This window comes from Carcharhinus amblyrhynchos, chromosome 2, assembly GCF_965287045.1.
Source record: "Carcharhinus amblyrhynchos chromosome 2, sCarAmb.v2.hapA, whole genome shotgun sequence".
In the NCBI taxonomy this organism is placed as follows: Eukaryota; Metazoa; Chordata; class Chondrichthyes; order Carcharhiniformes; family Carcharhinidae; genus Carcharhinus; species Carcharhinus amblyrhynchos.
In genome coordinates, this window is record NC_137325.1 from 89496853 (window position 1) to 89512619 (window position 15767).

The window sequence follows — 15767 nt, forward strand, 5'->3', positions numbered from 1 at the left end:
TAGTGTCAATGGGAAGGAGATGAATGTGTGCAAAGAATGTGTATTACGCACAGCCTACGTTTAAGGGATGTGTTTATTGTTCTGCAGGTTGGAATAATAACAATAACAATATCAAATTACAACAAGTTGTCCTTATGTGCTGATGATTCTAAATTTGAATTCATTTTCCTAAATATGAAATGTAGTCTGATTAAATGGAGATAATATAAAATCAATCTTGGTTCTGTATAGTTAAACACTGATTATTTATCAAAATGGACTGTGCACATTGGGGGTGGCATTGACATAAGCAAATGGCTAGATGACACAATTGTTGCCATTGGAGTGCTACTGGATTATCCATCTCCTGCATTCATCCTCCAACAGTATCTATAATTGTTACGAATGCTGAGAAGTTTAGAAGATCAGATCGTGCTAACATGATTGATTCTCTGCCTAGCTTCAAATGGCTCTCACCTTGTACTTGCAAGTAATTCCAGCCATTAGGCCAACTAAAAACTTGAGAGATCTGATAGAATGTGCTTCCCTAATACCAGTCATGGGCTCATCTTATCAGAGTGGAGCTTTAATGTTAGTAGGAAGTCCTGTTGGCAGCTCCATAGTGTTATTTTCTGCACTCAATACTGTATTAGAAATGTGAGCCAGAATATCAGCAATGTAATGCCAGCTAATCTTACTGGCTGGGGGACTTGTTGCTGGCTTGCTCTCGTGCTGAATATTTTGAAAGTTTAAAGTATTCACAGCGAACTTCCACTTGGTTAATTAAGCATATTAATAATATATTACAGATAAAAAATATTTTACTGTTACTTTTACTTTTTCAAGCAACTTCTAAATGGCCAGTTGCGACAGTTTTAAAACTGAAAGCATCCAAATAATACAGAAGCAAACTACTACATATCTGAAATAACATTGGAAAAGCTGAATGAAGCCTTGAATGTCCCCAGAACATGATTTCACGCTGGTTGCCTAATTAATGGCTAGCCAGTGTGAAACGTTGAAACTTGCACGGAGAAAGGCTCAGCACTGCTGGGGAGGGCAGGCGTGGAGAAAAGGGAGTGTGTGGGCCGGCGCTTCTAATGTTCTCCCTCAGGGGAACAGCCAATGTGGAGCTCTCTTAAAGATCTGCATGCCTATATAAAAAAAATTGCAATGGAGAAATACTGCAAAGAGTGTCTAGGCCGCAGTTCAAACACAAACCTCAGTCCCCAGACATCATTTTCAATTTTATTCCAGCCCTGACATTTCATCCCATCTTGGATCGAGATTGCAGGAGTAGATCTGCCTGGCCAATAGCTGATCTGCCAACCACAAAGACAGACTGGCTGTGTAAAATTGAGACCACTTGGCCTCTTGATGGGCTAAATTGCCTGCATGATTGTTGACAGGAATACTTCTGACTCATGTGTGCCTGTCGCCTGAAATATTACACAACTGCACGATGGTGTCAGGATGAATGCCTGATATCTTTTCACACGGTTTCACGGGCTTCTGGGCCAGGTGCATGCCCGCCTGAGTAATGTAAAATTCTGACCCAGGAAATGCACAGCAAATCTGGCAACATCCCAGGAACAAAGAAAATCATTGTACTTTTCAGGTTGTGACTTTTCATCAGAACCATCCAAGTAACACTTTTTTGTTTCAGTGTGTATTTTATCTACTTCTCAGTTTGTTCTGATTAAATAGATAAGGCTTTGGACATGCACCACTTCCTGCAGTTAGGTCAAGCCTACCGGCTATTTTGTAAGAAAACAATGTTTTAAGAAAACCTCAACAACTTACACTCTTGTGCCTCTAATATACTAAGTTTGTGTCATTATTAATTTTTAGATGTTACTGAAACTCGGAACACAACCAGCAGTCAGAACTTCTCCTCTGTTTCTGAGAGATTGCAGATCTCAGCAATGCCTTTAATTGCTTCTCGCAGTATAAATGGATCACAGCTTGACATTTCAGAGGGTGGAGTCACTGAAAAGGGAGGTAAAGTAGAAGCGATAAATCCAAATGATTATATTGGACAATTAAAGGTTTCCTTATGATCAAGTTAGCAATTATGTTTTGTTATATGTTAAATATTATGTTCACAGAAAAAGCAGAACTAGATAACTTTAGTCTAATATTTAAATACACATGACTCTTTTGTGCGGAAAGTGCCAATAGTATTAATTTTAGTGGACCATGTCAACCATTCATCTGTTTTAATTGATTAATTCAGTTAAGCATTGAGTAGACTGAAGACTCACCATAAACTCCTAAACACTGATTCTGTACCTCTCCCATGGCCACTGCCTGAAACGGAATCAGACCCATAATCTCACTATCCCATTTTAAGCTCACATCCCTCCTACCTGCACTTCCATACCATTACCCACATTAGTGCCATCCTGGGTTTGCAGCAGGAAGCGATAGAACTAATAAAAGAAAATAACCAATTTGAGCTCATGACCACCAATTCACATCTTGCATGTCTACCTGAAGAAAATGATACAATTAGCAGAGGAGCCTACACCCTTGATGAAAACTTCTCGGCAGACTAAAGCTCAGAACATCTTAGTTGTGAAGAAGCAGAATATTATTGCGGTAAGGTGTGATGGTCCCTCCTACCATGGTCGGAGGGACCATCACAAATTCCTTGTGGTAAAGAAGAACTGTCTTCATACTGAGGATACGCTCCATCATGTTGTGCAGCACTTACCATAGTGATAATTGGGATTGATTTAGTATGGAACAGCTACTCAAAGCTGGATATCTATAAGGTGCTATTAGACATCAGCAACAGAATTGTTTTCAATCACAATCTGTAACCTCATGCAAACATATCTCTTGCTGTGCCATTACCGTCAAGCCAGACATTCAGCCTTGCTTCAATGAGAAGTGCAAGGGAACATGTAAGGAACAGCACCAGTGCACCCAAAGGTGAGGTGCTAACCTGTGAAGCTGCAACACAACTACATTCATGTCAAAGAGCAAAAACAACCTGCTATATACAGAATTAAGTGATCTCACAACCAACAGATCAGATCATAACTCTGCAGTGTTGCCACATCAAGTGGATGGTGGTGGACAGTTGAACAACAAATGGAAGGAGAAAGCTATCCTCAATGATACTCCTATACAGCTACCATAGTGGCATCAGCCAGACAAATGGCCTACATATGCCTTGTCCACAAAAAAAGGACTAATCCAATCTAGTTAATTACCACTCCATCAGCCTACTCTTAATCATCAGAAAAGTGATGGAAGGTGGTGTGGACAGTGTTATCAAACAGCACAATGAAAAATAGTCAAACGGTAGAAGTTGGATGCATTCTATTGGCCACTTAATAGTGAATAGAGAAGCAAATATGCAAGGAAATAACAGAACAGTGCAAAAACTATAGAACAATTTCAATTGGCATTTTAATTGTCCTGTCCGGGATCGTAATGAAAAGAGGAAAGAGTTTCTGAATTTTCTGTAACTTGGTTCTGGAAAATGAAATGGATTGAGTGTCAATCGGTGCATATAATGGATCAATGCATTGCCTTTAATGCGAAGATGGTTCAGGTACAGTCGAGGCACATTCCCATGAGTGGGAAAGATAAGGCAATAAAAGCTGTAGCTTTCTGGATGATAAAAGAGCGAGAGAGTGAGATGAAGCAGAAAAAAAGTAGCATTTGCTTTGTCAGATCGATAACACAGGTGAAAGTTTGGCTGAATTTAGAAGGTCTAGAGAGGAAATTAAACTAAAATGTTGAGAGGCAAAGAGAGAAAAGACTGGCAGCTGAAGTAATAGGGATTCCAAAAGTATTCCATCTGCACATAAACAGTAAAAATGTAGTAAGAAAATGCGTGGAGTTGATTAGAGACCAAAAAGAGGAGATGTATGCATGGAGGCAGAGGTGTGTCTGAGAAATACAGTAAGTACTTTGCCATGGAGTAAAGTAACTCTTTAACACGTAAAGAGTTACATGTTAAACTTTAACATGGAAGGTATTGTTCAAGTCATAGCAAAATAGTAAATAGTTAAGATTCTGGATAAAGAGGAAGCGTTAGAAAGACTGATTATACTTAAAGATGATGATGTGGGGGGAGCTGAGGTGGAAATTGCAGAGCAACTGGCCATAACTTTTCAATCTTTCTCAGATACTGCGTAGTATCAGAATTGTATGTATAGCACCCTTGTTCCAAAAACACTGTAAAGATAAATCCAGCATTTTTAGGCCAATTAATTTAATCTCGCTGGTGAGAAAGTTTTTAGAAACAATAACCTGAGACTAAATTAATGCACAGTAAGACACGTATGGATTAATTAATGCAAACCAGCTTGGGTTTTGACAAGTATGGATTAATTAAGGAAAACCAGCATGGGGTTTTTTTAAAGGGAACTTGTGTTTCACTATCTTGATGACATTTGTTGGTGAGGTAACGGAGATGGTTAATAAGAACATAAGAAATAGGAGCAGGAGTAGGCCATCTAGCCCTTCGAGCCTGCCCCGCCATTCAATAAGATCATGGCTGATCTGTTGTGGCTCAGTTCCACATTCCCGCCCTCTCCCCATAACCCTTAATGCCCTCGCTTATCAAAAACCCATCAACCCGCGTCTTAAAAATATTTAGCGAGGCAGCCTCCACCACTTCAACGGGCAGAGAATTCCAGAGATTCACCACCCTTTGAGTGAAGAAGTTCCTCCTCAACTCCGTTCTAAACCGCGCCCCCCCTTTATCTTGAGGCTGTGCCCCCTAGTCCTACTGTCCTTTCTGAGCGGGAAGAGTCTCTCCACCTCTATCCTATCCATCCCATTCATCATCTTATATGTCTCAATGAGATCTCCCCTCATTCTTCTAAACTCTAACGAGTACAAGCCTAGTTTATTCAGCCTCTCCTCATAGCTCAACCCCCTCAACTCCGGTATCAGCCTAGTAAACCTCCTCCGCACTCCCTCCAAGGCCAAAATATCCTTGCGTAAGTACGGCGCCCAAAACTGCACACAGTATTCCAGCTGCGGCCTCACCAATGCCCTATACAGCCGCAGCAAGACCTCCCTACTTTTATATTCAATCCCCCTTGCTATGAAGGCCAGCGTCCCATTCGTCTTCCTGACCACCTGCTGCACCTGCAGGCTGGGTTTTTGCGACTCATGCACAAGGACCCCGAGGTCCCTCTGCACCGTTGCCTGCTGCAGTTTTTCGCCACATAAGTAATAGTCCTTCCTACCATTATTCCTACCAAAGTGGACCACCTCGCACTTGCCAACATTAAATTCCATTTGCCATTTCCTGGCCCATTCGCCCAGCCTATCTAGATCCTTCTGCAGACTCTCCACACCCTCCACGCAATTTGCCGTTCCACCAATCTTGGTGTCATCAGCAAATTTCGACACCATACACTCGGTTCCCTCCTCCAGATCATCTATATAAATGGTAAATAGCTGAGGCCCCAGCACCGACCCCTGGGGCACTCCACTAGTCACCAACCGCCAATCCGAATAGCACCCATTGACCCCCACTCTCTGCCTCCTATTTGACAACCAGTCCTCTATCCACGCCCCCTTACCTTCTGCAATAACCTCTTGTGAGGTACCTTGTCAAACGCCTTCTGAAAATCAAGAAAGACCACATCCACTGGCTCTCCTCTATCCACCGCCCTAGACACATCCTCATAGAACTCCAATAAATTTGTCAGACACGACTTCCGCTTAACGAAACCGTGCTGCGTTTGCTCTATCAAGCAATTCCCCTCAAGATGCCTCGCTATTTCCTCCTTGATGACGGATTCTAACATTTTACCTACAACAGACGTTAAACTAACCAAAACTAACTAAATGAGAGTAATGCTATGTGCATGGACCTTCAAAAGGTGTTTGATAAAGTGCCGTGTAATAGTGTCTGAAACTCAAGCCCAATTAATAAAAGAGACAGTAGCTGATGTTGACAAACACAGGGAACAGTGGGGAACAGTTATTCTTCAGACTGATGCAACATATATATTTGGCCTCACCTGGGGTCAGTACAAGAACCACTGCTTTTTTTTTATCTGCATATGTTCCACATTTTCAAAATTTCAGATGTCATGAAACTTGATTGTAATGTAAATTGTGAGGACGATCATTGAGAATGGGAATATTTGTAGAACGTTTTTCCATTTGTTGTTCAACTTATCCTTTCAGCTGATTTTTGTTGAGATAGATTAAGATTTTGAGCCACTAAAAGCTCCCTACGTCCTTGTCTCAGTCTTTGACTCTTCTTTTTTCAATTTTCAGCAATTGGCAGCAGCCAGGTCAATGTGAGTATTAGTGGAAGTGTCTTTGGAGAAGGTTCTTCAAATGCAACAGAGAACTCCACTGATTATTCAGGTTAGGGATATCACCAATTCGTCGTGGTGAACCTGACTTGGTGGGTTGGATTTTACGATCTTGTTTGGGCTCGATTCTGGGGCGGGTGAGGCAGTAAAATTCCAGCCAGTGTATCAGTTTCAGACTTTAAGTCACTGCTGCATGTTGGTTTGTGTCTACAAAACCCTGTACCAAACTGGAGTAGCTGTCTGCTTCTTGAACCTGAAAACAGCTGGTTTGCTAATGTAACCAACCTACCAATGCATTTTGAGCAATCATTAAGGAAAATATTGCAAAACTATTAGTAATTCCAGTCTAAATTATGTAATCTCTACAGGTTCTGTTTTATTTTGAATATATCATGTATTATTTCCTCTTTATACAGAGTTTGATACACATTATAACACTGTAGAAGGAACCTCTGGGTCTGGTGGGAGGCCAGGATTTCAAGGTATGGTCAGATTGTTTGAGTAGAATAGAATTAGTTTGCCTGTATCTGATTAATAGAATTAAACAAAATTTCATACTTGTGTCCCTTGCTGTGCCTCATCCTTCAGCTACATGAAACAATACTTTTCACTGTATCCCAATACATGTGACAACAGTAAATTAAATCAAAAATCAAAGTCTGAATGATGACAGTAGATTTTTTTCAAAGATCTGCCTTTTCTTCCATATCTTTGAAATACTTCGTCATTAACTGAAATAAAACTGATAACTAACCCAATAAGTTCTGAAGAGTTTGAAATGTCATTGACAGTGATTCTTTGGGAATGGAAATGTTAAGTGTCTGCCATTGCATTGTATGCCTATTCCTTATATGTTTACAACCATCCGTCATTGAATACAGCATGCCTTTATGCTGCTATTGTCACTGGGCTCATAATCCAAAGACCCAGAGTAATGCTCTGGGGTTCAAATGCCACCACACCAGATGATGGATTTCCAATTCAATAAAAATCTATAATGATGACCCCTATTGTTGATTGTTAGATTCACTAATGTCTTTTGAGGAAGGAATTCTGCCAGCCTTAATCTGGCCTGGCTTACAAGTGACTCCAGATCTGTAGCAATATAATTGACTCCGAAATGGCTTAGTAAGCTAGTCAGTTCGAGGACATGGGATGAGAAATAAATGTTGGTCAAGCCAGCGCTGCCCATATCCTGTAAATGAATTTTTAAAAACATTATAATTTATTTTTCCATCTGGAATGACATCCGCCAAGTGGGGACCTCTGCCCTGATTCTGGCTCTCGCTGCCCAGTGCAGCCTAAATCAGACACCAGATAGATTCACACTTAAACCTGTGACAGCTCCACATCAGTTTTATTGACCATTACATTCAGCAGCACTATCCCTCCTTAAATATGCCAATTTCAATCCTATGAAGATTTCATGTTTAGGCGATCTTGTCGTCTCAGTTCAGCACATGCCGATTGTCCTTTAAGAAGGGAAGATTAGCAGGATTTGTTTGGGGTTCAGGTGCTTGAAAACAGAAAGTTTGCTGATTAGAAATTAGAAATAAAGTCAACAGTTCTGGCTGATGTTGAAACTTCTTACCTGGCCAGGCTGATCCGTGTGTCACTGGTGATTATTGATCAGCCAGATTGACTTATGAGTGGACTGGCACTGGCTTCTGATAAGGTCAAAACTCTAAGGGATAGAATAGCCCTAGATTGACAGACAATCGGAAGAGTATCAGTTGTCCACCCTGTTAACCTCTGCTGTTTTAGTCAGTTAAATTCCAGTAGGAAATTTGTGCATACTTGAGACCCTTTAGACTCGGCTCTGCAACCACTTCCAAGCTTTTTGCACTTGGTTAAATGGCTTATGAGTCCTGCAGAAATGAGCATTGTGCACATCATGTCAGGTAAATCATAAATTAACAGGTAGTTGAGAGACTTTCCAGTGAATTCTTGGAAGCATAAATTTACAAGTACAATTTATTGCTGAGCATGATGTATTATGTGTATTATTTGGGGTGGCACAGTGGTTAGCACTGGTGCCTCACAGCATCAGGTTCAATTCTGGTCTTGGGTCATTGTCTGTGTGGAGTTTACACATTCTCCCTCTGTTGGCGTGGGTTTCCTCCGAGTGCACCAGTTTCCTCCCACACGGCAAAGATGTACAGGTTAGGTTGATTGGCCATGCTAAATTGACATGCAGATTTATTTAAATGAACATTGTGCCTATTTAGGCGGGTTCCCAATCATGGCCCATTTTTGGGCCTTGGTAAAGTGTGAACTGATATGGAAGCAGGCGCAGATCGCGCTGCTCACCTCACGCCCGACCTTATCAAATTTACCAAACGGACGCTACACAATGATAAAATCACCCCCTTAGTTTCAGGTGGGCTAGCAGGATAATAAAGTGGGGTTATGCGGTTAGGGCCTGGATGGGATTGTTTTGGTGTTGGCTTGATGAGCCGAATGGCCTCTTTCTGCATTGTAGGAGTTCTGTAATTTGAAAGGATACCTTCTTTGTAGAGAAACATGATTTTGCTTCTGAGACTGGAGTGAGTTGGGATCCAGTTTTTCTAATAACTTTGTGACATGACACATTTTCATGATATCAGTTATTATAGTATACATCGATAACTAAATTCAAAAATGGTTTGCTCAACATGTTTTTGTGAGCAGTGTTCAAATTATGAAGATCTTGACAGACTAAATATAGAAAAGCTGCCCATTGGTGGAAAGGTCAAGAACCAGAGGGCGCAGATGAAACAGGATTGGCAAAGGAACTGATGATGGCAAGAGGAGCATTTTTTATGCACCAAGTTGTTTGAAAAGTATTACTTAAGAGTGTGGTGAGGCAAATACAGTTGGGCCTTTGAAAGGGGAGTCGGATAAGCAACTGAAGACAAAGCACTGCAGGACCAGAGAGAAAGGGAAGTAAATGCAATGAGCTGTAATGCTGTTGCAGAGAGATGGCGTGGACAGAATGGGCTGAAAAGTCTAATTTTGTGCTATAATCATTCTATGGTTCGATTAAATCAATGCTTCACTTCAAGATTCATTTTTGATTTTTTTAAACTATTGTAATTTGTTTTACAGGAGGTGGATCCAGTGGGAGTAGCTTAGGCTCTGGGACTGGTACAAATCCATCTGGAGGATCCAGTTTTGGATCAGAAGAAGGAGATGGTGATGATGTTCTTCCAGACATACAGCCTCCACCTGCATTAAAACCCATTCCCATGATAGAGTGGACAAAAGTAGCCATTAATGATATGAAATTTGAAACATACACCACAACAGGTAAATAGTTTGAAAACAGGAAAGGGAACAAAATGTGACGTGTATTAAGGTACTTTTCCACATAAATATGAATGGTGCGTTCCAATGTAAGTGCTGAGATGCGCCATCCGGGAACCTTCACTACTACTACCATGGTGAGTATTCCAGAGTAAGAAGTCTCACAACACCAGGTTAAAGTCCAACAGGTTTATTTGGTAGCAAATTTATTTGAAACAGGGAGCTATTCCCTGATTTCTGTGCCACTGGCAAGCGTCGACAAGCTCATGGAGTATAGAGTGCCTGATATAGTCTTGGTATCAGAAAGAAGGTCAGAGATGGTCCAACAGGTTGGCCTGTCTAATCGTTTCCTGCTTAGGAAGAGGAAATGGCTGAGTCTATGGCCCTTCTGATGCAAAAGGCACCAAAAAAAAAATTACTTTCACCAACCTTTAACCTTCACCTGGACTCTTGAGTTATACTCCTCTTCTGCTATGATCTGACCTGGCATATTTCTGTCTAACATATATCAATGCTCACTGAGGGAAACATAGCTTGGGATGCCTCAGTTTATGGATTCTTTGATTCATTGGTTCTGCTCTGGCAATTGCTGGAATAAGGATGTGCATTCAGCAGTCCATTGTGAAGCTTGCAGTGTAGCATAGGCTCTTGTCCAGTTCCAGCCAACTTAGTAGATTTCTGCCCATTAAAGTGGAATGAACGGCTGCAGAAGGAATGCTTCTTTTAGACAATTTGCTGGTTTAGTAACCTATTTCTTTCCCTGGACTAACTGGGTTAGCAACCTTTCAGCTCAGGCTGCCATGTGTAGCCATGTAATGCCCATGCCAGCGAACCAACCTGTGGACATTAGAAAGTTAGACATCGGCATCAAAGATAGAAGCGGGAGGAGGCCATTTGGCCCTTCAAGCCTTCTCCGCCATTCATCACATTCATGGCTGATCGTTCAACTCAATAATCCTGCTTTCTCCCCACAACCTTCGATCTCATTTGCCCAAGTGCTACTTCTAGCCACCTTGTGAATCCATTAAATCCATTACGAAGGCTGTAGTTTTTGAAAATTAGTAGAATGCAATACCAACTGACTTGGTGCCTATCTTTTTATTAGACTTCAAAATTGGTTTTAGATTTGATGCCCTCAGCTCCCTCGCATTGCCATCTTTCTGATACTCAGCTTTTAAGTTCACATATCAAGAATGAAAACCCATGTGAACAATTGGAGCGTAACTGGTGTTTATGGAGCTGTATTCTTGTATCAGTTACCGCATTCAGGAGAGGATGCAGTGCCGGCAGAGAAAACTGGAAAACTAGACAGCAAATAAGATCAAGTTAAAATGATTGAAATGCTAAATAATTTCATTTTAATATTTGGTTATAATTAACACTCACTTTATTTTAGCTGTGAATAACAGTGTTGTGTTGAGCAAATAAGTTTTTGCTTTTCTGCTACAGCAACAATAACTTAGTCATCGCTTCGCCTTTTTCCACAGGTATAAAATCACAAACTTTAACATTTAAACCTTTCAGCCTAAAAAGTAAGAAGATTTACATGATAGAAGTCATTGTTGGTAAGTGAGAATACTGTAAGCATTTTGAACTCCACTTTGGTTTTATGCCCACAGAAATTGTGTTTTTGCTGAGATTGTAAAATTTTATGTTGTTGTTCCTATACACTGTCTGCTTCTTCAGTCAAAGACCAGAGTGAAACAGGAAAAGCACAGCTACTCCTCTTCATTAATGAAGCTCCTCGAGGTTTGACATGTGAAGTGCGACCCAGCATTGGATCAGAGATTCTGACCCATTATAGCATGTTCTGTACTTCTGGGAGGAAGGTGAGTTTGTAGTGTAAAAAAAAAGTCACCACTTCAGTTCTGTGAACTGTAGTTCGTTTTCTTCTCTATGAACGGTATTCTTTGTCTGTGTAGTGCACAAGAAACAATACTTTTCACTATATGCTAATACATGTGACAATAATAAATCAAATCAAATCAAATGTAATTGTATTTAATTATAAACAGGTGGAGAGCATTACTTCTGGTTTAACATGAGCGCAGGTAATGAAACACTTAATGAAACTGTGGCGTGATTGAGTTAGGAAGTGTGTGTTTGCCACGTTATACTCTGTAAATAAATGACTGATTCCAGAGTCCTCCTTCACCGACTAGCTTTCTAGATTGGAACATATCAGAGTACACAATGTTACCACTCAGACCTTGAAGAAATGCTCCACCATCTTCTCCCTTTTAAATGGTGAAGAATAAAATCTGATTTCCCCAAAATGTTGGTTGTGTGCCCTTTCAGGGTAATTCTTCTGTTTTTACCACTGTTCAGTGGCTTTCAACAACTCAAAATTAATAATTATTTAGAACATAGTTTTTATCAAAGGTATCCATTGTCAGCATTCCAGTTTTAAGGGATTATGGAATAAAACAGACAATGCTAGAAATACTCAGTCATTCCAGCAACATCTATGATTTCTACCTCCGCAGATGCTGCCAGACCCAAAGAATATTCCCACATTTTCTGATTTCCAACATTCAAGACATTTTGTTTCTAAATTAAGGGATTATGAGATATTTTAGTCATTTGCCACCTAAATTTGCCCCATGTAGCTTAAGTTCAACATTCCTGTGATATAGTATCTTCACTATAATTACAACATTAATATTATTTTTCTATCCACTTGTGGGACATGGGTGTCGTTGACTGGCCAGCATTTATTGCCCATCCCTAGCTGTGCTTGTTCAGAGGACAGTTGAGAATCAATCAAATTGCTATGGCTCTGGAGTTACATGTAGGCCAGACCAGGTAAGGATGGCAGATTTCCTTCCCTAAAAGGCGTTAGTGAATCAGATGGGTTTTTCCAACAAATCAATAATGGTTTCATGGTCATCAATAGATTCTGAATTCCAGATTTTTTTTATTGAAATCAAATTCAATTTCCATCTGTTGTGGTAGGATTTGAGCCTGAATCCCCAGAACGTTAGCTGAGTTCTGAATTAATAGTCTAGTGATAATACCACTAGGCAATTGCCTCCCCAGGGAGATCATTCAATACTCTCACAGTAGTATGACCTACTATTTTCAAAATACAACAATTACCTTCAGTGCTCTCCTGAGATATGTTGGCCAATCAAAAATAGGAACATTGAAATGATATATATAGTAAAGATATAAAAATGATCCTTTGTAACTAAACACTGGCATTTGGCAAAAATGATTGTCATTCCAATATAATGTGGACCTTAAATAACATTGATTGTGGTGAACCAGGCCTTTAATGTTTGCTTCTGACAGTCTTTCTATTATTTGCTCATGCAGTGAAGTAAACAGAAGATTCTTGGCTTTGATTTTTAAGTCCTGCAATATTGGGTCATACTGAGTTCTGCTTTCTTTGATATTTCTTGTTCCCAACTCGTACATCCTATGACCCTGTATTGTGCACTTCTCAGGATTCAGAACAATGTACTTTTATTAGTTATCTTGCCAACTCTGATGAACTAAATTGATGTCTTGAAACTATTGTGTTTGGACTGGAAATTTTTCATCTCATTGTAGGATCTGCATTATGAGTACAGCTACAGCATTGGCAATTCAACTGAAACCGTCCTATATGATGGAAGGGATCATGAGTACTATTTTAATTTGCCTGCTGGTGAAGCAACTGATGGATATAAGTGTAAGTCTCATCTAAATAACAGCTTCCAATTACATTGAGAATTTGATATAAACAGTGTGTTGGGGTGCCTAATTATGTCTTGAGAAATGCAGAGGTGGTGAAGGCGTGGTTGAGAATTCAGCAGGAGAAGCAGGCCTGTTGTACATGTTGAAAAACAGTGGTCTGGATTACAGGAGTTTGAAACTCAGCTTTGGATAAAGTACTGTTAGCGCGAGTGGGCGAAACGACCACTATGGACTCAGGGTGTAGTTCAATAGCAGCACAGCTTTATTTTCTTTTACGTCGACGGAGGTGCAGTCAGGGCATACAATCGGACTGTCCCGAAAGCACACTAAAGACTCCCCCACAACGGGCTACAGTTATACCTGAACTTCGCTGTAGTACGCAATTCAAATGCTAATCCTTTATTTACAGTATTTGACTTCAGCCATCCTGTCTCGATGTTTTCGAGTGTTAGAGCAATTGTTTTAGGTGTGTATTAATCGTTTTTGTCTGATTGGTTATTAATGGTCAAGAATCTCTGGGGTTTGAACCATAGGTGTGTTATTCATCTCAAAGAGGTTTGAGGGGCCAGAGACGTTTCCTTAGCTATGCTAATTTTAGGTGTCTCCATGGGTTGTTTGACTGTTTTAGAAGTGCTGATTTTGATGGGGGTGGAGATTTTAGTTCCTGTAGGTGCCACCCTGTCCAGCTTCCCTTATGTGCTAGCCCTCATTTGCATTCTAAAAGCATGCTCTTGCCTACTGATCGGTGCCCGCTGCTTTGTGATTTTTAGTGGAGAGGCTCTGAGTGTAACTTTAGTCTGCTTCCATTTTGTGTGCCCAATTTCATAAAATTTGTTGTCTGATAACAGTAGGATCCTAAGATTGTTCATTTACTGAGCGAATAGCTGGAGGAGGGATGGGTGGTGGTTAACAGACCTAATATAATCTTTCCAAAATTGATTTAAAATATTGTCATCTCCTAAACTTCCCTTTAAGGCTCATTCAATGCATTTAAGATATAAACAATAATAATAACATATTTTTTAGTAAGTTCAGGTGTGAAAAAACCTACCACAAGTTAATCTTTTAATTCATGATCATTGAAGGAGAATTTCCGGTCTTTTAAGTTGGAAGTTTATTCATTTGTAGTATTAAATTCTACATTAGAACTGCCATTTGATGTGGCTTAGTTAAGAATCCAAGATCTTAGCAATAGCAAGTTGCTTGTGTTTCATGTGAATTTCTATGTGGCTTTGCACTATACTATCCTGCACCATAAAAACTAGAAGCAGGAATAGACAATTCAGTCCCTACACTATATGTACTTTATCACACACTATATATTCCATATCTACACACACTGTATCTACACACACTGTATCTACACAACCTCCTGCACCAAAAAACCCAAGTTTCTCTCCATTTAGATAACAATTTGCCTCAGTACTTTTTCTACCAAAATGGATCACCTCACACTTATCTGTGTTAAACTCCAACGGCAAAATTTTGCTCCATTCACTTAACTTATCAATATCCATTTGTAAATTCCATTATCATAACTTATTATCCCACTTGTTTTAGTGTCATCTGCAAATTTGGCTATGGTACCTACTAGTCCTGCATCCAAATCATTAATATAGATTGTAAATAGCTCGGTCAAGGACCGAATCCTGTGGCACCCACTAGTTACATCCTGCCAACCAGAGAACAACCCATTTATCCCAACCCTGTGCCTTCTGTTGGTTAGCTATCCAAGCTAATAAATTATACCTAATTCCATGTGAGCTAACCTCGAGTATTACCCCTTTTTATCAAAATGCCTTCTGGAAGTCCAGATATATTACATTTACAGGATCCCCATTATCCACCTTGCTTGTTACATCTTTGAACAACTCGAGCAAATTAATATATTCTGCTGGCGCTACTGGCCTTCGTGCAATCTTCTTTAACAAGAGTTGAATTTGGCAAAAGGAGCTGAAAAGTTTAGAGATCAACCACTTGATGCTTTACTTTGTTTTTTCTTCTTGTTTTCGACTTCACGTTTCCTTAATTGCACATCCATGAGCTTAATATTTGAAAAACCAAGAATGTAATTTCTTGTAGTTTTTTTAAATCTATTCATAGTTGTGTGTGACTCTGGAAAGGCCAGCACTTATTGCCCATCCTTAATTGTCCTCGGGAAGCTGATAGTTAAGTACATTTCTGACTTACTAGCTTGCCAGGTATTTCAGAGGGAAGTTCATATTTCTGTGGATCTGGAGTTAAATGGAGGCCTGGAAAGGGAGGTGAATTCCTTCTCCAAAGGACATTTGTGAAGCAGATAGGTTTTTAACAACAAACTGTTCATTCATGGTCACAATTACTGATACGAGCTTTTTATTCCAAAGTTTATTTGTTTTAATTTGATTTAAATTCTCCAGCTGCATGGTTGGAATTTGAATCGTGCCAGTTACAATCCAGTAACCCAAACAGTAACAAGACACCAAATTCAATGTATGGCACGGTGACACAGTTGTTAGCACTGCTGCATCATTGAGCCAG

At 40.0% G+C, this 15767-nt stretch overlaps 1 protein-coding gene across 1 annotated transcript in view; it reads left to right on the plus strand.

Moving 5' to 3' along the window:
• pkd1l1 (polycystin 1 like 1, transient receptor potential channel interacting) overlaps nucleotides 1–15767 on the plus strand; it is a 119592-nt gene that overhangs the window by 14199 nt on the left and 89626 nt on the right. Inside the window, exons 12-18 of the mRNA XM_080214608.1 lie at nucleotides 1831–1980; nucleotides 6241–6333; nucleotides 6698–6763; nucleotides 9369–9569; nucleotides 11054–11131; nucleotides 11253–11395; nucleotides 13122–13242. Of these exons, the coding sequence (XP_080070734.1) occupies nucleotides 1831–1980; nucleotides 6241–6333; nucleotides 6698–6763; nucleotides 9369–9569; nucleotides 11054–11131; nucleotides 11253–11395; nucleotides 13122–13242 (852 nt within the window). The remainder of the gene's footprint in view (nucleotides 1–1830; nucleotides 1981–6240; nucleotides 6334–6697; nucleotides 6764–9368; nucleotides 9570–11053; nucleotides 11132–11252; nucleotides 11396–13121; nucleotides 13243–15767) is intronic.